We start from the raw sequence: 24840 nt of genomic DNA, 5'->3' as shown, positions 1-24840 counted from the left end.
GGGGGGGGGGCGAGTGGGGGGTGTGGGGGACGAAGCCCGCTAATTTCCAGTTGACTATAGTCAACTGAAACCCATGCGGTTACACGCCCGTATCATATAAAATATTTTTTGTCATTCCGGCCGTAAGACAACGCCTCACGGACGTTACAACCGTTATGACAAAAAATATTGTTCGTCATACAGCGTAAAAAAACTTTTCTAGTTCATATGGTTGCACTAATTCGAATTTCAATGTGCGCAGCGCCCCAGTGTTCAATAATCAAAATAAATACGATGATATCAAAAACCATCAAGAGACATAATTTAATGGAGTCTCGTAACAGACTTGTTGAGCAACTCATGCATAATTCCCTAGTGACGTTGTTACTAGACTTTTTATTCCATGAACTCTACGGTCCTAATCGTCACCGGCTACCGAGATAATCCAGTAATTAGTTAAATGAATTATCTCCACTTTCCAAGACCAATTATTCAACTGAAATTACCAACATGAATTCAATCGTGGAACTTTTATCATTCATCTTCTACAAAAAAAACTAAAGGAATAATAAAATTTTAATTTCAATTGACACACTTGTGCATCCCCTACCAGTGAATTTGGCGACACCCTTGAGGAAGATATCATTCATGATAACTGGATCACTGGATCCCTTTCCATTGACCGCGTATAATAAAACTCTCGTTGGTTTTCGTATCGCCAATTCCCAGGAGGGTCTCGTTGATTCAAACTGTTGATCATTGATTACAGCAACGAACTTTTGTGGCATTCCTCCATCAAAGCCCTCGATGCATGATATGCGTACGCTTGTCTCTGTGTTGTTGTAAGCTGTGCAGTTTTGGAGGGGATGGGGCCTCCCTGTTTCAAAAATAAAATCTACGACAGTTCAATTATGAAATGATTCAATCAATTCAAATCAACCCGACTAAATTGCCGTGATCACGTCAATCAAAATTCTACAAAAAAATTGTTTTTATTTCCCATTTTGATTCTACTTCGCTTTATGTAAATTCTATGTCCTTTCAATTCCAGTGGATCGTTTTGTTGGTAAAACAATCAGTTGAAGTTACTGTGTGTGTTTTATGTCACTCATTCATGTGTATTTTAACGATTCTCTACTAACAATTTATCGAAGGCCTAAATATACTATCTTAATAGCAATCAGCTTGGCACGTTTTCTGAGAGCTGATGACCACTGGATTGGGTATATTTCCTTCGTAATGAATTAAATATGAGTAATTGCTTTCAAAAATGGACAGAATTTCTATTGAAAATACGATGAGAATCGATATCTTTCCAGCGCATGCGGTAGATTATCTAAGCGGATCTCCGGAATCGATTCAGATTACATCTCGCGTAAACAATTGAAACTCCACAAACCTGCTGCAATGATCTGATAGAAACATGGCTGTCTAGATTGGCCAACGACATTGCTAGCCCAACACCCAATGGTCCCATAATCCATATCAGTTAATGGTGTGTAATTGAGACGACTCGTAGTGCCATCACTGCTGAACTTGTTGGATGGAATATCACTAAGATCACCACTATTATTGAATGTCCAACGAAAGGTAACTGCAGTCGGTATAGCCTCCACCTCACAAACCAGTCCTATCGTCTCGTGCCTGAGAGCACCATGGAGTTGCTCAATAGTGTTCAATGCTGGTGGTATTGATGCTTTAGATAAGGCTGATGGCTCCTCATTTATCACGTGCCTGCAGATTGGCGCAACTGAAACGAATTCAAAATTCAATTGATGATTTTATTCTCAAACTAGGAGTTGAGAAAGACTCCTTTCTTTAACATGCAGTGTTCATCAAAGATCAATACTAGCGTATTTTTGCGGTCTTTCCTTCTTTATTATTCTTATTTTCTTCAGGTCATTGATTGAACTTTTAAATTATTTTCTAAAATCAACTACGTATTCTCTAGTTTTCAACAAATTTCAGTTTTGAACACATGCAGGGGTTCGACCCTATCCGACAGAAGGCATGTGACCGTTACTTTTCACGTTATTAGTCTTTCCTTTTTTTATTTCCACCAATTCCATTGATCGTAAGCTTCCGAATAGATCCGTAGCGATTTCCTATCCTTGTGGCAGGCATAAAACCGCTGGCCTAAGTGGCCAACCTGTTTTTGTAATGATTTAGAAGATTGGATTAATAAAGAAGCTCTTTATGAAGCCTTCCCTGGGAGACCACACGGAGAGAAATGTTCAGTAAAAATTACGGAACTAACCGATTACGGAATTCACTCACCGATTACGGAATCGACCGAAAATTTAAGAAAATCGACAGAAAATTTAAGTGACGGTATCGTAATATTTCACGGGAGATTCAGATGAAAATTACGAAACGCTCAGGAAAAATTCCTTGACAGTCCCGTAAAATTTCCTACAACCACATTTCGCTCCGGAATTACGGAAAAGATACATCATTTTTATTGATTATTTTTCCCAATCGGATTTCGACCAATCAGAGCGCAGTATTTGAAGCTACCCGATAGCTTTATTTCGGATATTTCCTCCTAGTTTTTGAATATTTCGCAGTAGTTCTTCATTTTTTTTGCCTGAATGTTTCGCAGTGGCTCTTCATTTTTTCGGCTTATTTCAAATAGAATCTTATATTTGACAGTCTATGGAAATCGGGTTATTCTATTCGCATAATTTGTTCAAATCTTCTCCAATTCACCTCCTGATATTGTTCACTGCACTCTGCTTGGCCAAAATCTGATTGGGAAAAATAATCCAACAAATACCCCTCGAGATTCAAAATTCGCGCAAGCGCTCGGGTTTTTTTAACCTGCAAAGATTGACACCCTCGTTTGTGTATAACGAAGCTATCGGGAAATACCAGATAATTTTGAAGCTGTTGGGGTATTACTACTGAATATTTCTCTTCGTGCAAACGTAGGGCCACCGCAAAGAATTCTTCAACTTCAACTTCATTTCCACGTATATAAACCACGTGTATTTATGAAGATTGTTTAGGCTAACCTGTGTAAGAGCTATAATCGTACCAAATTTTAACTTGCTATCTCCTTTTTTTCTCATATTATTACCGCGCCTACAAGATTTTTCATGAAAACACGGAAAAATGGCAATATCTCCGAACATTGTCTCAAAGAGTATATTGATTTAGGATTTGATTGATCTATGTAGAGGCCGTTGAGATGAGTATTTTGAGAAAAGAAAAATTTTAATCAGTGCAGTAGGTTTTGGGATATTGAGGAAAAATGAAATTTAAATAAGTTGTAATATCTCAGGGACTACTGGAACGATCAGGCTGAAACAGTGCGCCAAAGTTGAGCTTAATCAGAGCTACAATGAGTCAAAATTTCGAATTTTTATCTACAAATTTAATATATTTATGTAAAATTTTCTCAAAACTAATCACCAAAAACCCAAGTTGTCACATACATACATATGGACATGACCCTAAAAACATAATTTTTTCATTTCTGCAAAATTAGAAAATCGAAAAATCGATCAAATACAAGGCTTCCATTGGGAAGTAAAAAACAAAAATAAACCCTACGATTTAGAACATTTTATTTGTTTATTATTTCAAAAAATGACCTTCAATTTATAAAAAAATTTATAAGTACTTTATTGCTATTGCTCTTCAATGTTTGTTAGCAACTATCGTTTACTACAGTTTAGAAATTTTTTTCGTAAGATTATTATATCTGCGATAATATTGATCGTAGGCGAATATACTCACACATAACTTCCAACACCACGATATTAGACTTCGAATCTCCCTCCTCGTTATTAGCCATGCAGGTGTAGTCACCAGCAGCATCACGAGTTATCCCCTGGAGTACCAATGAATGATCAGAAAGTACCACCCCACCTGTTACATTATGATGCAACTTTGTACCCTGCAACCCATGACATCAAAACACTTGTTAACTCTGTAAACTCCTCGTCAAAATCCTTCAATTAAAATTGAACTTTACAGGATCATTATGTCATTACCGTCGAACTTGGAATTACACAAGGGAAAAGCTCTGAGGACATGAAACTTTTTGAGTGATCAATATCCCCAAATTTTATGAAGAACATTCCAAAATTTATCGTCTCTTAAATTCCTACGAACATATACTCTAGTTTAGTTGTTGAGTGTAACAAAAGTAATTATTCATCATCGATAATTTTTTGTTTAGCCTTGATGAGTGTGAGAAATCAATCCGCGAAATTCTCCTTTTAATTATTTTTTTCTTGGCCCTCGATCACTCACTCAATGACTGCGACGCCAGTTGTTTTCGTTTTTTGTATACGAGATCGGCCGCGCGTGCTGCGCACGCGCCTGCTCATCTCCTCCCGTAGTGGCGCTTCGGTTTCAGTCTTACGCTTACGCTTATTCGAGATTTTCGAGATATCTCGAGATCGATTTCCTTTCTCCTTTTTACGATAGGATTTGGAGTGTTTCTCGACGCCTAAGAATTCTGAAAAAATTAGAGTTCGTAGTTCAATCCTTTCTCGATTCAATTCACCCGGGCTCTAAAGATTCGGACATCACGCACGTGCGGCGCTCAACGTCTCCGGGAGGACCAGGAACGTCGGTGACCACGAGTGCACGTAGGATTCGGTAGCGAACGGTCGACCGTATTTAGGTCTGCGAATTATTGTGCTTCGCCATTTATAGGATAAAACTTGTTTCTTCACTCTTATTTCATTGCATAGCTTTACTAATTTTGGAACTAGTCCTTCCGGATGTGTAATGATAACGAAGTCGACTATTCGTGAATTTGCCTCTGTGTTTCACCCATACACGGAGAGAAATGTACGAGAAAAATTACCGTGCCCGCACAGTAAAGTTGGTTCAGATGGTCTTTCCAGGCCAAATGTACCGCAAAGAGTAGGAAAAAGTACTGTTGCACGAGTCATTTTTCGGATAAATGTGGGGAAAAATTCTTGTGCAGCACGGTAAAATCGAAGCGACAGTGAATTTTTACGAGAAATACGAGAAAAATTATGACACTGACTGGCAAATTTTTCCGGTGCTCTACCAGAATCCTAGGACCCGATCGCGCATTCGTAAGATTTCGGTACTCTTCGTCCCCCCTCCGCAACCACGAACATCGACTCAACGTGACCAGATGATTTATTCCGTCGCCTCCTCTAGCCTCCTCTCTCACATATCTCCTTACTGAAACCCCAGGTTAATGTTTTTCATAATATCAATTCAGTGAAATATTAATTAGTGTTGTGATAAAACGGTTAAGAAATAAAATAAGTGCCCTTTATTTTCGCTTCATGAGGTGTATAACGCTGTAGATATACATTGGCCTGTCAAACGTTCCACATACGTTTGCCGCGCATTCCGCTTTTAATATGGGAGAGAGGATATGGAGGAGAGGTTAAAATAAAATTAATAGGATGATATGCTGAATGACAATGTTTACTCATTTTTAACTATTGAATGAAATTTATCATGTAATAGAAAACAGTCAGGGATCAAGCTTTTATTGTGCGTTACCGGAATTTTTACTATGCAGCACCGGAATTTTTCTGGTGCTAGACAATTGAACCCACTTTACCAGACGGCACGGTAATTTTTGCCTGAATTTCGCCTGAAAAATTCTGGAATTTTTTTCTCCGTGTATTTCACGGGTAAAAATGTACTGAATGAAAGTGTGAAAGAAGGTAAGACGTCTGAATCTTTATCTATTGGCCAAGGGAAATTTTGTATGGAAGTGCAACGAATGGTGACGATTTTTATCTATCTATGTTAATTATGGTGATTCAATTGGTATTTTTGTTTTATTTATTTCACTTTTGATGGTGCAACGGAATTCTATATCGATGCGAATTTAGTTAATTCAGTAGCGAAGTGGTAAAATGGTATAAGTCAGTTTTGACTATTGACCAGTTTTCAATGAATATCTCGGAATTTGAGGGAGATAGGAAAATTTTTATTACAACCTTTTTTGTAGAGCCGATTGAGAGCTATAACAAATGAAATTACGAAAATTTCGCTCTCTCCCTTAGATTCGGAAATATTCCTCAAAAACTCAACTGGGAGATAAGTCGACTTAAACCGTTTTACCACTTCGCTACTGAATTATTTTGGGTGAATAATATTCTCGGGAAGACGAAAGAATTTATAGAACGTAAAATAATCCTACACCTTTCATTGAGCGTTGGCATTGTCCGTCTTTTTCTCGGGAAATTTATTTAGTTGAAAAAAAAAAGACACCGCGAGGTGCGAGTGAGTCCCTGGAACGCTCGAGCGGCAGTGTTGCTACATTCACTGCTACACTTGCAATGCGCGCATAGCGGTAAGCGCCAACATGGCAACAGCATGCTCGGTTTACCCCAGCAGCGCTGCGCTAACCGTACGACGGATGAAGGCTGGCGACCGAGCGCGAGCGATCCAGGGACAAAAGTGCAACAGAGGTGAATAAATAGAAAATTCGGGAGAAACAATAAGAAAGAATGAAAGGCGAAAGTAAATCGAGAACCACGAGAGTGAGGTTACATCGTATGGGGACGCTGAGGAGCGCAAGGTAAAAGCGGACGGTGAAATTTCAGGTGACGTGTAGTCAAAGACTGGACGAAACCGAGGAAAAAGGTGAGGAAATGAAGAAAAACCGCAAAATAATATAAAAGTGAACGATGGAATATAGAGATTCAACGGCGGTCTTTTTTGGACAAGGTTGAACCCCAGGAAAGTGGAGATAGCGCCGAGATCTTCAAAAGCAGGCGAAGGGAAAAGGCTGAGAGTGAAGCGAAGGGTCAACCGAGGATAGTGGAAAAGGACATTGAAATAGTGCAAAAAATGTGCAGTCAAGAACTGGAATATAATATGCTGGAAAATATATAGTATAAACGCATTGGCGAAATTTGCAGAGCCATAAAAACTATTGCCCTACACCAGAAAAACTATGGTGCCCCCATGAATTTTTTCGATGCTAGCACATGAATTTTTCTAGGTAGTTTTCCTTGCACCTTTCCAGATTTTTAGTCATTATAAACTTAATTTTTCTCTAATCGAACATCCAACTATAAACAATGCTTTTATGCAGAAGCATGAATGCTATTTTCTACATACACCCATCGTAGGAATTTCTTTCTCCTCGAAATTCTTCATTGCACCTCACTTTTCCTCAAATGTAATTTCACTTTTCTCAGAGAGGGATCCATTAGGAGCACAAATAACTTGTCAATTTTGCATGAGTCACGTAGAGATACAGTATCTCATTGCGCTCATTTGCATTTCCTTCGTAGTTTACATATCCCAACTGACACGTATGTAATAAATTTTTATGTAATACATGGACGAAAATCCTCACCAAAGCTTTTTGCTTGCAGCTAAACCATTACGTATGCAATACATTTCTCCGGAGATATTATGTACGCGCGTGATTTAGCTCTTATGCAAGGTATAAGAGGAGCATGTACTTCATACCATCTGGGTTTGTGCTTGAACCAATTTGGAACGAGGAAAAGCAAATGTCTCTCTACGGCTTTTGGCTCGTTTGAGGGAAGAGAATTGTAAAAAAGTTTATTTTACCCTCGGCTTTTCCTTCTTACCCTGTTCTACTGACGAGAGTCACTCCGTTGTCTTGGGGGAGAAAAAAAAATTGCGGAGGGAAATATGATGTAAATAAATAAAAGTACGGGGTATTCAAAATCGTGGAACGCTCGGGGAAATACGCGGAGGACTAATATTTACCAGCGAATATTTCGACAGCATGACAATGTATGTAAACAGTATTCCACATGCGTTTTCCATAAATCAACGACGCCGGTGAGATGGAAATGTGCATTTGCCTATATGTATGGGAAAATCGGGTCGCAACTCGTAATGTTCAGTTCGGTAATGATTTTTTTTTCTTTCGTTGAATAAATAGAGCAGAAGTGCATTTGCTCCGAGGAGTTTTGGATTGTCGTTATTGTTACTAAATTATTACTTCTCGAGATTTGATGAACATTTGAAATTTCATTGTTATTATTATTTTGTTTTTTACTCGTTGATGAGATCACTGAGCGATCCTTGAGGGTTCCAACTTCACCTCGAAGACTGCTCAGTAAACTAAGCGATACAAACTTTTCCTAATCGCTCTGCAGAAGTGCTCTCTCTAACCAGAGGGTGAGCTCTACTGCAGTCCGGAGTCATGCTGCCTAAGTAGCCGAAGGGACCCAAGGATGACAGCCTTCTGCATCTGGCCAGCCAATATGGAGGCATTCCGCCTTCAGGCTGGGATCACTTCAAGCGCAGATACAAAAGACGGCTTTATATTATTATTATTATTATTATTATTATTATTATTATTATTATTATTATCATCATCATTGATGTGATGAAGACAGGAAGTCAAATCGATTATACTTCTGAGCCATATTCGGTGATATGTAAACACGTTATGAAGGAGGGATGCAATCTGCTATCCTTTCAAATATTGTTATCGCGCGATTGACGAGATTCTGTAATTTGCGACGATACGTGAGGGAGCGGGAAGGGAGTTGCTCAAGTTGTGAAGTCACTACTGTGAGGAGACAAGGATGTCAATTTACGAATCGCAAGGTTTTTGTTTTAACCCTAGATTTGTCCCTATATGAGAGAAACGTCGCAGCGCATTGTTTAGTATGTTTTGAGCTGATGGGCCTTTTTTTCTTAGTGTATTTTTAACACCTACTCGAAAAAATCATGATAAATTCTGATAAATACACTGAGAAATATCGTCATAATATCACAAAACGAAATTCTTGCGCCAAATATCTCATATCTTGAGGATAAATTCCTTGGGATAAAAATTCGGGATAATGTGTCGGACAATGTCAGATTTTGGTGAAGTGTTCATGACTTGAACGTGAACATTTCACGATAAAGTGAGAATTTATTGCCACAAGAAATAGGTTTTTTCGTGTCAGAAGATGAGAAAATGACTAAAAACATTGAAAGCTTCGATTTAGTGAATCATGAATCAGAGACTTTAATATTGAATGAATAGAGAGTTTATCTAGAGGAAAACCTTCGGATATTAAAAAATATAACCGTCGCTTACGCTCAATCGCGTTGAGTCCGAAGAGAAGCATTATCTTCTTTTTCTTCTGCCAAACTATTCTTGTCTTTGAAGGAATATTATCTCATTTCGAAAAAAAACATCATCTTTTCAATCAGCAACTTCCTCCTTAGTCCGAAGAGCACCGATTTCTTGTCTGAAACCTACCATAAATTGATCAAATATGTATGCGATGTTTGTCGCTCAAGAGATTCTATGATATTATGTCAATTTTTCTCTCAGTGTACCAAACTCAATGATCATATTCATCGGAGCAGTCAAAAATGATGTATCATACCTGAATTTGGCGAAAGTACCCAAAAATCTAGTGACTTCAAAATGAAAAGACTTCAATTGAACTCAAACTTACAGTTTCCATCATTTTTTTGATACAATAGTGAGTTTCTACTGATGAATTTCCTTATAATTGCCCTGTGGTGAAATGATAAAATGTGCGAAGAATTATACAGAAAGTTCCGACCAAGAATTTTTGACAGTGATTTGGGCTTTACGGTCAATCTCAAATGTTAATTGCGCACATGCCTTCACGTGACTATTAAAGTTTTTATCTGATCGTTAGACGCTTCGTGATTCATTCATTCCGTATACCTTTACAACCAATGAAAAATTCCAATGACCAATGAACAAACTAAAACATTCAGAGGCGAACGGATTCTCTTTATAAATTTTCTTAAACCTCTCCTTTTCAGACCAAATTGTCAATTCAGTAGCGAAGTGGTAAAATGGTGTAAGTCGATTTTGAATATTCGCCAGTCTTCAAGAAATATCTCAGAATCTAAGGGAAATAGCAGAAATTTTGACAGGACTCTACAAAAAAAACTTGTTTAAAATGCAGCAAATAATTCATCATTATTAAAAGTTACCAGTCTAAACGGAAAACCTCGAATGACTTCGGGATCTTTTGGATTCATGGTCAAATCACGGAGCAAATATCGCCAAATATGAATTCAGTATCAATCTATTCATCAAAGAGTATACATTTCTTAGTCAGAGAGTTACCTATTGAGTACAGTATCAACGTAACCGCTCAACCGAGTACACGAAAAGAAAATACCAGAAAAATTGAGGTACTTGTACGGTAAAATGGGTTCATTTGGACGGACCCGGAAAAATTACCGTGTCAGGACCGGAATTTTTGCTGCGCGCTACATAAATTTTTCTCGGAATTACGGCGAAAAATTTTTGTACACGGAGAGAAATTTTGTAAAAAAATTCTAATGCTAGCACGAGAAAAGAGGCGCAAAGTGACGGCCAGGAAAAAATTCCAGTGCCGGCACTAGAAATTTTATTGGGGAAAACGTGAATTTTTCCCCGTATTTCTGTGAAAATTTCACAAAAATCCCCAGAAATTTTATCAGAGATACCAAGAAATTTCACCTTAACAGCACTAGAATTTTTCACAACCGATGGATTGTAATTTTTTCCAGCACTCGTACTAGAATTTTTCTAGAAAATTTCTCTCTGTGTACTCCACAGCAATTTTTCCGGTGCTGGCACGGTAATTTTCCGAGTCCGTCCAAATGCCCCCATTTTACCGTGCCAGCACAGTAATTTTTCTGGTATTTTTTTCTCCGTGTACATCACAGTTTTATATTGAGTCTAGCGCTCTATGTAGCGTCTCTCTATTTCGTTAATTTATCAATTATTTGAGGCAACAATCAATGATTTGAGTCCATTATCAAGTTTGTCATCGAGAGATTATCAAGTGCAGTGTTAAGACTATTATCGAATTTAACATTGAGACATTCACCGATTCGTGTATCCCTAAACTCCAGACGCGTGGCTTGCGCCACTAATAAAGTACAACACCAGTAATTTTTATAATCCGCGTGTCTTTAATTTCACCCTTTCCATAACATTTGCCCATCACCCGCCCTAATATTAACCTCAATCTCTACACGGAGAGAAATATTCAATAAAAATTACGTATCTTTTCCGTAAATCCGGAGCGAAATGTGGTTGTAGGAAATTTTACGGAACTGTCACGGAATTTTTCCAGAGCATTCCATAATTTTTATTTGAATCTCCTGTGAAAAATTACGATACCGTCACTTAAATTTTCTGAATCGATTCCGTAATCGGTGAGCGAATTGTGAGTTCCGTAATTTTTACTAAACGTTTCTCTCCATGTAACGAGGCTATTACAAAAATTTCATTACCTCCCTTAGATTCAGAGATATTCCTCTTGAAAACTCAGATTAGAGTTAAGTCGACTTAAACCATTTTACCGCTTCGCTATTGAATTAGTTCCCATCGATTTTGTTTCGAGGGAATTCGCGAGGGTTTTCTCTGATAAATCTATATGAAAAATATTTAGTTGCTTTATGCCCGAATGAACGGAAACCATTGAAATATTTAACGGATACAGGAAATGTTTAGATAGTTTAATAAATGGAAACACTCTCACCGTTGTTACCCCGCGTATTTTTGATTTTCATTCATCAAAGTTTCAACCATAATTCTCAGTCAAATCTCTCGTCCGAATTCCATTCTGTTCCCTTTATGCCAGTTATTTTTCGTAACAGAATCTACGCAGCAGATAAAATATATTTTTATTTTATATTTGAGTGAAGAGCAACAGCGTGCACTAATTATAATGAAAGAATTAAACCACATTGAAATTCGAGCTGTGTTAATTTTCCCTCGCTCCCTATAAATCTCTACACGGAGAAAAGTGAATGGTAGGAGTTACTTTTATATGGTAGAGGTTACCATAAATTATGGTAAAAGGGTTTCTAAGTCAATCTCAATAGTAATTTTTACTATGTTCAACAGTAAAGCGTACTATGTTGTATAGTAATCAATACCATTCGAACATGATAGGCATTACTATACAATATAGCAACGACAATCATTATTATAGGAGAGATTACCATGTGGATGGTAATCAGTACTATTTATATATGGTAATCTCTCCTTTTCTCGATATCGTAGAAAATACTAAAAATAGCCATCAAGGCACAATTAAAATTGAATTACCGGTTACTCATCAACAAGTCTTTACCACCACCTTTTCTCCCTGGTCCAGCTCTTAACAAGAGATTAGAATTAGATCCAAATTATCGTCATTTTCTGCCAGTTCTCCCGTCCAATCGCTCTGGAGATATTACAATAATAAGCTCTCTAAATTATTTGGGACATGATATCGGGGAAAACGTAATATTGATGATGCCGACCGAGGCTGGTCCTCAATTACATTTGATCAATATCGTAATCCTGGAGCCAAATAATCAAGTTATTCTTGTTACTCAACAATTACAAGAATACTCCTTTGAAAGACATTTCCAATCCTATGAAATTGATATAAATGATAAGAGGTGGTCGACATTGACATTTCGACAAATGAAATTTTGTATCCTATCGTATATAGCTACCTCCGGGAATGGAAAGCAATACGTTCCGAAACGTTGGGTCTAAATTCTCACGCAAAGTTGTTGAGTTTAATTACTCACATTTGAATTTTTTAATAATTTTTATAGCACCGTAATGCCAAAAATTCTTCCAATGATTAGGTAAAATTTGGGGCAAAAAATCCCACTATTCTGTAGATATTTATATTCTAATATTAAAATACTGATGTAAATATGTTATTGTTAAATATGATCCTTACGATATTCGATATGATTAATCTACGTATATTGATGATAATTGATAGGAAAGAATCCCACATTATAAGAAAATACTCTGTAATTATTGAAACAGCGTCGAAACCAAATACGTTAAATATAAATATATATCCCACTTGAAATTTCTATCTCATTATACTCATCATTATCATGATATAGTTTAGTGATCATTATCTTTTATATTCGTGACATTTTATGACTTTTTCACGTTTTACCATATAATATAGGTCATGTTACCATAGTGCATGGTAATCTCTCCTATAAACTATGGTAAACTTTACCAAACGACTATAGGTCTCTTTACCATAATTAATAGTACACTCTACCCTGTAACATGGTAGAGGGTACTATTCAATATAGTAATTTCTCCTATGTTCATAGGCTTCATTCCCATCGAGAGACTTACTATCGCCCATAGTATGTAATACCATACCCCATAGGAATGATTACCATAGCATAGTAATGCTTCCTAAATTTTAGAAATACATACAAGTCGTAAATTTGACATGAGACTCTTTCCCATGGCTCTTCTCTCCGTGCATGATTCTGATAAAAAAAATTCGCCCATAAATTGATAAAATCCAGCAGCCACTGAATTCCATGAACAACCATATCGCAATGCAGGATTGTGCACACGCACTAACAATTTAGTTGTCACCTCGGCATAAATGTATTTTTTCCCACGTTCAATATAAGCTCTTTGTACGTGTACAGCACCCCTGCATTTGACCACATACAGGTTCACTAAGCCATGAAAAAGTAGTGAAAAATAAAAAATTGCCAAATGGAAAAAAATAAAACTGAAAAAAATTCTACAATTTAGATACGAGTGGAGAGGCAGTGAACGTTTTTACGGATTGGTAAACCAGGATTCACCTCGCTCATTCGCTGAGGTCAGGATACTGGTTGGGCCAGAAGTGAGGCTCGACGAATTTATTGGTTTTGGGTTTTTGGATGGAACGTAACGCACCACTGGGACATTGAATGGACGGGAAGTGACAACGCGAGGCTCGTAAATTTGCAATAATTTCGACATAGTCAACGTTCCGTTTGTGAGCGCGTGCCATAGTCCATCAGGCCAATGGGCAACTGGACTTGCAGTTGAGTGAGAATGAATTTTTTTTTTCGAGGGGACTGGACGAGTTTGGAAAAACGATGGACCTATTAAATTAGGTGGAATATGCATTCTTTGGATTTTGATTGGAAAGCTTTTTTGGGATTCCATTACGAATGAGTGGATGATTGCATGAAATTCATGAACTGCGTTTTGAGTGGATACATTTTTGCTGGTGAAAAGATTACTCTTTAAATTTCAAGCAAAGAATCTTTAAATTTTTAACAACAAATAATTTACGTGGAATTTCCATTGATCTTGTTATTCGTAAATCAGTTAATTTGCTTGAATATTCAATGAACTTTCATTTCTCAATTTCATACGACAACGAAAACTACTGAAGATCGTGAAAATTCAGGCAACTTTTCTTCTGAATTTTCAATCTGTTGAAAATTCAATTGGATGTATTGCGTAATTTTCACGATAGGTTTGAAAATCCAAATTGTCCTTGAAACTTCAATGATCATTCATCAGGGAAAACTTAATTTTATTGAATTCCCAAGATGAATCAGGAATTCCATGAGCAATTTAGTTTGAAATTGAATTCGAGTTTAGAATATGGGGAATTCATCTGCATTTGTTACTCAAATTTCAAAAAAAATTTAACAGTGCACGGAGAGAAATGTTCAGTAAAAATTACGCAACTCACAATTCACTCACCGATTACGAAATCGACTCGGCAAATTTAAGTGACGGTATCGTAATCTTTCACAGGAGATTCAGATAAAAATTACGGAATGCTCCGGGAAAATTTCGTGACAGTTCCATAAAATTTCCTACAACCACATTTCGCTCCGGAATTACGGAAAAGAATCGTAAATTTTATTGAATATTTCTCTGCGTGTAGTGAGATTTTTTGATGATGTTGCCGTAGTGTGGGTGCGAGTGGGATACGGGGTATCAGTGGAGTAGGTATGACTCATTAGCAGAGACAAGAAACGCGCCCCACTAAAATTATCTGGGAACCAGTTGCTGAAACCAAAACCCAGTTTTCGACGCGAGCAACATCATTTTTCGTACATTTTTTCTCCGTATACCCGGAAAATCAGAGCCCATGTAATGAATTATTTTTTCACCCAGTGCCTCCATTTTTTTCGGTGATGAGTGTTATATCCGGAGATGTCAAGCGTCGAAGGACAGCGTTGAGATTAATCTATGGTCAATATCTCCATGTCTTTAGCCAGAATTCACAATAGAGAAGAAGCGGAGTTACATTTCTATTGTCTTCATTTTTTTTCCAAAAAATAAATCGCTTAAATTGTGATACTGTGATATTATCATTAGTTTTTATACATTATTAATATAAACGCAATTTATTGGAGTGTTATTGGAGATGTTTTTGTTTGGTTTGTCTAGATGTAAAACTATAACAGTAGCATCAAGGAAATAAAGTATTCTATTCTATTCTATTGTACTACAGAAATTTCAGATTTCACTGAAAGTTCAATGTAATTTGGCACTGAATATTCATATTAAATTAGAAATTCAAATAAATTAAAGAATTCTCGTCCTCGTGCTGCTTAAAATTCTGGAATTTAACAGAATTTTCAATGAAACGTGAAATTTCATTTTTTTTTTAACAGTGTATTATGGTCTATCGGTTTGCGTAACTAGTACATTAACTAAACACTTATGTTCTCTTTTTTTCATTGGCTCGAAAAAGGAAGTTGATTTTCGTTTAAGGTATACAACTACCCAAACCCAATTGAAACTTGTCCGGACGATCACTTCTAGATTCCCACTAAAAGTCACCAGTTTGTCAAAATGCCAAGTGCTGTTTCATTAGATAGGAGCCCGGCACGAAAGACCAATTTTGCTAATCCTTTCCGCCTAAGAGATGTTAGCATTTCGAAGATTAACTGGCAACTGGTGTTTCGGTCTCCGATTTTTTTTTTGATTCGAGAGGCGCGATAACAAAAGGCGTTCGTTGACGTGTTCGGGTCATTGTTCGCACGGGCATTGAAAGTTACGAGGAATCGTGATGTGTTGGTCTTAAAAGATTTCGACTTTTATGTTGAAAATTGTTTCCAATCAGTTCGCAAGAACGCGCTCTTTGCTGTACTCCTTATCCGATGAAATTTTGAATTGTAGAAATATTAAGAGTTTATGTGAGAATCGATTTTGGACATTATATATGAGACAACGTTGCCGAAATCATTACTCTGTTCCACTCCATTCCAGGGAATGAGTACGACATTAGGGTTGAAAATCGAAGAATATTTCGAAAATTTGAAATAATAATAATTCTTTTCAGTAAAATATAATTTTTTTTAATAATATTTTGATTAGAGCCAACTTCACACTAAATTCTGTTTCAGGACGCGGCTCCAGACAATTTTAGGGCTCTTTTCTTGCCCTGCTAGTGTGACGTAGTAGGGCAGTACTGAAGTATTTACACGTACTAGTAGTTTTTAGTTGTTTTTTTGTGACGCGCTAATCAATTAATAAAGAATAATTTAATTATTCTTTGTTTTGTTATTTTCACTTTAAAAATTTTCCCCTGCTAATTAAAACATTCTTGAAGGTTTGAAAGTCATCGTATCCCCTTTTACGTTATTCTTTAATTTTACATCCTACCACGAAACTCGAATTTCCGTTAACCGTCCATCAATTGGCCTATTCAGTTGTTTTGTTTTCATTTTTACACTGATAGAGTGATTCATTTATTCGAAACGAGATTCTATAACTATTAACGAATGGTAGAGTTGAATATGACCAAATGAATATTCGTTAATAGTTAACGAATGGTTCACTTGAAAAGTGAACATTGAGTCAAACAAGGCTCCAAATGTGAATTTGTTGACTATTAATGAATGAACATTTGGTGAGACCGAATAGACCCTCGTCTCCAACCAAATCCATTCGTTCATAATAACTAATCGTTTTTATCAGTGTATTATCAAAGTTTATTCTTATATTTCTGCAAGCAATCCTTCCATCGCTATTCGGGGAATTTTCTTCCCGTACATCTCATTTTTTCTAAAAAAATTTTCTAAAAAAATCCATAACTTTCTGAAAAATACACGAATTTTCTCGAAAACTCGATCATTTTCTGAATTTTTCCATAAGATTCTAGAATATTGCACATGCCAAAGACAGACCGCTTTCTAACCGAATGAAGTGAACTTGGAATTCGCAATTTTTCCGTTGTCTGGACATAAAATAATGAAGTAATCTCTCAGCTAATTGCAAATGTCATAAAAATAAATGTATATATAAATGTTTCCAAACAGCAAATTAGTTTCGTAATTGCAGTTCTCACACGAGAGGAACTCCCCCCGAGGTGTACGAAATTTCTTTCTCTCCTTTCGTGCTCAACTCGTGTAAAATTTCAACTACGCGACTCGTAGTCGAAACGTCTCTTTCATTTCCTTCACACGTGTCGCTTTCTTTACCTCTCTGAGACGATGAAAAAAAAATCAGTACACTTTATTTCTTCCCACCCGGTTTCTCACCTTAATTGACACTGATATTAGAAAAGTTAAAGCTGTACTGGTGGGTTATAACATCCAATTGAAGCAGAAAATAAATGTGGAAATGAAGGGAAAAATGATTGGAATATTTACCTTGTGATACCAGCTGAGCTTTGAAGCACTGGGATTTGCTCTGACGTTACACTCGAAATAAACATCATCTCCCTCTTTGATAACATCGGGATTCAATGAGGAGCCCATTCTGAGTGTCACCACTGGCTTATCTGGACATATAATCATAAAAGTTTCTTTCAATGGCTTAATAGTCATAAATTTTAACACTGTTCATGCCAGGAAATTACGTTACGCGGGAAACAATTGAAGCAAAAATTGAAATCGGTGGGGAGCAATGGTTTCACTTTAACCCTCTTATACTCGCAATCTTATCCCCACTAGCTATGGGGGCCGACCGTTCGATGTGGAAAGGGATGAGTAGCGAGTGCGTACAGTGCCGTAGTACTAAACGCAAGTTTGAATGCATGAGTCCCAAATATAAAAATTTTTAACAAAAAATTTCTAACAAGTAACATTTCCACTGAAATTTCGAGGAATTTTGTCATTGAAAATTCATAATTTTATTGCAAAATCCGTGGAAACTGTCAATTTCAGTTTCATTATTCCGGGAAAATTAATAAAAAATCAGGAAAAATGAGAAAAATCTCTTCTTGAATTCCAGGTTCCTCTGAATTTTCGGGGAATTCCTTAAAATTTCCTGGGATTCCAAGAATTTTACAGAAACTCACTGAAAATGCAAGGAAATTTGGCAGTGAGTATTCATTTTCACTTGAAAATTCATGTAAATTGTGGAATTTTCGGTTTCCTACCGCTAAAAAATTGAGAATTTACTTGAATTTTCAGAGAAACTTGGAATTCCATTGACTTTTTCCCCTTAGATCGATTTTAAGATCATTTCTCGGAAAATTCAGCCAAATTTCTTAACAGTCCATTGCAATAACTACTCGATATAAATAAAAAATTCAGAGGTGCCATAAAATATCCCGATTACTAAAACTGCCAAAATTTACTCTGAATTCACATACCGAAGCTACAATGTAACCCACTAAACCACACAGTGTCCCAATAATTGTTCCCGAAAATCAGCCCAATAACCACTGACAAACTGCATAATAAAACTTTTCAATTGTCCATGTAGTTCTAAATAGCAAGATGAATAGACATAACAACAGGGCACCCGGCCGAAAAGGTAGATGGAGACCGGAGGGCGAAAGGGGTTAAGTAGCGTAGTGAGTAGAGGGGTTGGAGAATAGGCTAGAAACGTTAGCTCTGCATACGTCTTGTTAGCCCTCTCTACCTAACTGAAGAGGAATGCAGGACCGGTATGTGTGGTTCACTTGGTAGACCGAGCCGGCTTATTTTCATTATGCATGTACTTTCCGCGAATCGTGTACACGAACTCAACCGTCAGCCTGCTACACATCCCTTGTTTTCCCCCGTGTATTTGCCCTCAATTCCTCCACCTATCCCTCCACCATTCTCCCATTTTCCTTCACACGGTCCAAACGAATTTCCATGCAGAAAAATAATTCCACGAAGAAACAACATTTTCTGTTGATTTTACTTTATTCATTTCTCGCCAAACATCTCTCTTCCACTTTTCTCATTATTACATAAAAGTAAAAAAAAATTAACTTGGCATATATTCAGTTTGGCAGAGGTTATAATCCTCAAACAAAACTAAAGAATAGCTCTCGAAATAAAAAGGAAAAGAAGGTATAAATTCGGGGAAAGAGTTACGTGGACAGTGTGTCGATTCAATTTATCAAGAAACGATCTTCGTGGCCAAACTTAAGTCGATTCAACCATTCTTATCCCTCTTTCTGAGAAGGGGGAATTCGTAAAAAAAGGTCACTACGAATCTGATACCCTTCCCGACGCTATCATTTCCCCTTCGTCGACAATTCCGTACAGATTCTATTCGCTGGCTCTCACGTATTGACAGGATTCCTTCCCTTGCCAGATTTTTCTCTCTCCAAAAACTTCTTATATTCCAACATTTTTGTTCTTTTTTTTCTCGACCTCTGTTCATTTTCGATCTTGGCTTCAACTATTCTCCCATTTTCTTGCAGAATTGTCAGGGGATGAGTGAATTATTCAGGATGAAGGATGGAATGAAAATTGCTTCATTTTAAAATAATTCAGGGCGTATATTGGATTGATAAAAAAAATATATGAATGCCAGTCAGTGAATGGGGAAAGGGAATTCATTGAAGAGAGCCTCGATGCAGGGATTTTAGGACGGAGATCTTCAAATCCTGTCGAATTGTACACTGATAGACTGATTCATTTATTCCAAACGAGAATTCGTCAACTATTAACGAATGGTAGAGTTGAATATGACCAAATGAATAGTCGTTAGGAGTTAACGAATGCTTCACTTGAAAGATGAAAATCGAGCCAAACAAGTCTCCTCAAATATGCATTTGTTAACTATTAGCGAATGAACATTTGGGAGACTGAAAGGACTCTCGTCTCTAACCAAATCCATTCGTTAATAATAACTAATCCTTTCTATCAGTGTATAAGGCTTAGTTCCTGCGCTTGGTTTGTTTATGATTCTTATGCCAAACAGTGAGACAAAATGACCAGTTTTCAGTTGGCAGTCACTTCGATGAGCGAAATTCAACGGCGAACCTTATGATATTTTCAGGTTTTTATTTTCTGTTATTCTGAAGAGATAATGTTCGGTTATTAACCAAATATTCACACACACACACACACACACACACACACACACACACGTGCAAACACTCTTTCCGCTCACAGGTACGCATGACCTACTCACAGCGGATTTGCTCTCTCACCTCGGATGACCCATGACTTTCGATTTTTAGCACCTGAGGCGCCACTTGATGGAGTAGTGTCGTGCGAACCCCCTCATTTTAATTGGGCCACGCTGACACCTCTTATATACCAAGAATTGAATTAAAGTCGTTTTTAATCGCCAGTACTGGGCCAGAGACAATAGTTTCTCGAGCATTTCTTTTGTCGAGAGGCCATGACGTCTTGGGCGTCACCCCATGTCGGCATGCCGTGATGATAACTCCATGCGAACGAGCCCAATGGAAACTGCTGATGACGTTCCACTGGCTTATTTTTTATTGCGAAAATACGGGTCTTTCAATGCACGTCTATTCCGATTTTTATTCATATTTCTTAATTTTAGGTTTTGATTCTAAAACATGTACCACTTACATTTGTCCATATTTCAGAACAAGATGGCAAATTATGCTCCACTTTTTGAGGCATTACAATACATTTTATATATATTTATCGTCTAATTCATTTCTGTCGCATTCCTATTTGTCGGATATAACTATTTCTATGCAGATTGAACTCGGACAATACTCAAATCTCTCAATTCATATATTATACTGAAATTTCCCGTTACAGGCTCACAGAATCCATGACAATTCATCATTTAAAATGATAAAAAATATTATGAATGATATTCTCGAATTGCTGATAAATGTTTTCATAAAATTAAATTACATCGAATATCTATTTCGTTGCGCCCAAACAGTTACATTTTCAATTCTGTGATATCATCTAACTCAAATCAGAGCTAATACTTGTTAGAACTGGCGAAACCCTAGTCCAACTCTTGCCTCTTGCTGATTTTTCTACTTAGCCAAGAATAAATTGAACTCCTTGTCTTGCATGGTTAACTTCTCCAGTTCTTGATTCTACTTCGATGTAGATAAAAATTGGACACATCTCTTGGAATTCTCACGAGACTACTATAGACACAGTGGACAAGATCCCTTTGAGAATTCGATTCATCAAAGTCTCGATGGAGTACCGAGGGGATGGGCTGGACAAGCATAAAGTGGAGTGGATGGCTGAATGGATGGAGTTTATCCAAAGGAGTTGGTTTGTGAACTCCTCTCTCAGTGGATCACGAATGAGACCTCGGGAATGGCCATACCGACGTATATCCAAGAGCTCAGGCACTTGGGTTGGTACCACACGATATGAATTTTGCAGCGTGGACCGTGAGGAATAGATCGGCATGATAACCGTTGGAAATTCTCTATCTACGTTCTGTGGATCATGGGTCTGTATATGGGTATACCCGGGGTATCTGGCTGGCTTGCTTGAGACCCAACGGGATGTGTCTCATTGTCTGATGACCCGATTGATATCGGCGATGCAGTGCGATATTTTGAGGGATAGGAGGAGATTAACTAAATTGAATTTTCTGCGGTGAAATGTACTCAATAGAATATTCCCTTATTCGTGTGTTAAAATGTTGTAGAATTTGCTGTTAAGGTTTTGTTTAAATTTTCATTTTACATAACTTGGAGTGTACGCGGAAAAAAGAGTCTTGATCTTCAGGGATATCTCACTATAACTTTCACGAATTTATCCCCAATTATTAAGGCTTCGCGATTGTGGAATTCAGAGGGTGCACAATTCTGATATTCACTAATTTTGTCACTAAGCAATCTCTGAATTTCACAATCGTGAATCTCGAATGATTGGGGATAAATTCCTGAAATTCAGTGATATGTTCCTGAACCGCAAAACTATTTTTTCTCTGTGTATCGTGGAAGTACCAGTACCCGACAGTATGGGAGTATCCGACATTCGAGCCCACTTTCCTTGATTTTTCATTTTTTTTATATTTCTCAACTAAAAAGCACCCTCTTTCAATAGTCAATAAGAAGAGAATCTTTTTTCTGTGAATTAAACTGCGAGTTTTTGAAAAACAGTTCTGTAATTTTTCCCTAACGATTGAGAAATTTTACGGAACGGAACGTAGAAATAATTCACCAGTTTCATAAAAATTGTTGAACGTTCAAGAATTTTCAATTTTGGAGGCATAATAAGTCGGGAAGTTTCTGCAAGATTTTACTTCTTCGGGAAAAATTACGTGACAATTTCGTACTTTGTTCGGTGTTGAACCTGAGAATTAACTGAACGTTTCAGATTTCTTCTCTTCCATTCCTATAAAAATTGCCGGAAAACGATTCCCCATTGCGGATTACGTGAATTGTTCCGCAATTTTTACTGAATATTTCTCTCCGCACAAAGAATACCATGTGACTATAATTCTTTATCCGAAATCGGGGTTTGGGATGTGACAATTATCATTATTCCGTAGGTGAGCGGTACAGGCACCACTTCGTACTTCCCCTAATAGAGAAGGGATCGGTGGTGGCGGTCGTGGGAGGTGGTTGATCCGTTGGAAGCTCGTCAGTTTTTGGGTAAAAGTGATGGGTTCTTTTGGGGGTAATAAATGAGTAAAAGTGGTTTTGGGAGTACCTTTCAATATAATCTACGGGAGGAATAATTAATTGAGGGGAAGTTTCCACATTCTGGGGGCTTTTAGACTGTTTCTGGGGACGCTGGAGATGAAAGGTTAGGGTCGCCTACTGGTTGGTGCTGGGAGGGAGTGAGAAGGGCAGACTGGTTCACTTGTGCTCTGGGTGAACGTGGCGTAGAGGTTAATGCTGGGTTATGGGATGAGCCACGTGTGGATTTGATAATGCCATGTGAAATTCAGCCATGAAGGAGCGACTATCGATTGTGGATACATCACGCCAGGTAAAGAGGAACAGGAGAGGAACAGGGGAGTGATGGTTGGAGTGGGGGCTGATGCAAATGGCTAGGAGACGTGTCGCAATGGATTAAGGATGCATTACACCCTTTTCGCCAAAATTCACGTTGTTTGAATTTTTTTGGTAAATTGTTGATCGGATTGACGTGAAAAAATATACAGTTTTTGCGTTTCATCATTATTTAATTACTCACGACTGTGAATGGTGATCCTCGCATGAAATTGGGGCTTGAGGTCAAGTGTGTCCACTTCGAGGGATCAAGGGATCATTCCGCAGAATTCATCAGAATTGCAAACTGTCCGAATTACAGAAGTCTGTAGTCCTTATACTCCGAAAATTGAATGTGCCGCCGAGTGGAATGACCAACACAGAAAATATTCGCGTCTAACTCCACGTAGACATCGTGTTGTTATAAATGCTATAAGGAATGCTTTTCAGTTGATAGATTGGATTACTTTTGACAATTGCGTTTTTTTCCATCCGATCCCTGTTATCTGCATTTTGTGATACATTGCATAACGTCTGACTATTCAATTTGATAACGGAAATTTGTTGAGAATGTGTGGATTGTCTAACCTGATCTTGTTATTCCATTTATATTTTCAGTTTTTTTTTCTATTTATTAATTATCTTTTATCTTTCATAGTTGTAAGGGGTAGGAAACACAATGTAAACACCCTGAGGGTGTCCATGTTACTGAATAAACATATTAACAGTTAATTAAATTTTTTACATCTGGATTTTCTAGATTTTGACATTATAAAATGGAATACTCAATTTTTTCGCAAAATCATCCGTTCTGGTACATGTTCCAGTAGTGAATGCATGAATGGATAAACTCTCAGCATCGACTAATGGTTAGTTAGTGGACTCGCAGGTACGTTGTACGCCCTCCGGGTGCGAGAGTCACCCGTTGGGTAACAATGCCAGACAATAGAACGCCCTCCCCACGTTCTTGTCTACGTGCGTTTCTCACTTACACCTATATGCGCCCATAAATTTATCGTTTTTACGTGACTCTGACAGGAGCCAGTTAGGTTCCAAACATTTGTATATTCACGAGAGCTGTCCCCGGGGGGGTACAAACACTGCTACGTAGTTATCTCGATGTGTTTAAATGAAAGCATGGGATTTTCAATTTGTCCTTTCAAATACATATAAAATCACTTAATTTTCGAAGCCTCACGACAATCCTCGGTCGACTATACAGCCCTCTGACCCTACCTAATACCGAACATTGACCGCGAGGTCGTTTTATTCACTGGAACGACCACTGGTATCAGATTCCCACCAGACCTCTAGATTTACTTTACCTCACCAGTAAGATCAGACCCAAGGAGGCGTCGTGGTTCACCTGTAAATCTGTGACTAAGCCTGCCGGAGCACGTCTAAAAAACATCGTTAATAAAAGCTAGTTAAATTCAACTTGGGCAAGTGAACTTTTGGTTAAATGAACTTTTGTCAAATTGAACTAACGTAAGAATATAAGTAAAATCGGTATTTGTGTTCGGAATTTCGGAGTGTTATTATCCGTTTTGTTCAATCCCGAGTCGAATAATTGGACCTGACAAGTTCTACTTAGGTCTTTCCGTTCAGAACTGGATAGGTCTTGGGAAGCCTCTTCCCAAGTGCTTCCGAGACCTTTCTACCTCTGGTTATGTCCCATTTCAGCACTTGTTAGGTGTAAGCAGGACTTGTATTCAGACTTTCCAAATCCTTGCCGGTCCCCGTAATTCTATGGGCCTATATTAAATCTGCGTTCATATCCCTGTTTACTCATGCGTTATTGAAATAAAAAATGCAATTATTGTTTTTTTTTTAATCTCGAAAATCGACATTTCACGAGAGGGTGGAGGGGAGATGCATGTATGTGGAGGCTTGACATTTTTACCCAACAAAGGGAGAAGGTTACAGAATCTATTCTAGCCACTCTTGTCCCTCCGCTTGCATGCAGTATCCAAATGAAAAATGAAAGTGTTAACAAATCTGACCCTTGTTCCAAGTAAAAACCGAA

General features: G+C 37.6%; 1 protein-coding gene across 2 annotated transcripts in view; it reads right to left on the bottom strand.

The window, feature by feature from the left end:
• The window catches only part of LOC107036046 (hemicentin-1), a 276704-nt gene that overhangs the window by 10551 nt on the left and 241313 nt on the right, over positions 1-24840 (bottom strand). Inside the window, exons 9-12 of one of the 2 annotated variants that reach the window (XM_015253766.1) lie at positions 17338-17468; positions 3721-3880; positions 1379-1729; positions 590-874 (exon numbers count right to left, since the gene is read on the bottom strand). In XM_015253766.1, coding sequence (XP_015109252.1) covers positions 590-874; positions 1379-1729; positions 3721-3880; positions 17338-17468 — 927 coding nt within the window. The remainder of the gene's footprint in view (positions 1-589; positions 875-1378; positions 1730-3720; positions 3881-17337; positions 17469-24840) is intronic. The other variant, XM_015253767.1, reaches the window with a different exon arrangement.

This window comes from Diachasma alloeum, unplaced genomic scaffold, assembly GCF_001412515.2.
Source record: "Diachasma alloeum isolate Michigan unplaced genomic scaffold, Dall2.0 Dall_scaffold_00203, whole genome shotgun sequence".
In the NCBI taxonomy this organism is placed as follows: domain Eukaryota; kingdom Metazoa; phylum Arthropoda; class Insecta; order Hymenoptera; family Braconidae; genus Diachasma; species Diachasma alloeum.
This window is presented reverse-complemented; position numbering and strand designations above follow the sequence as displayed.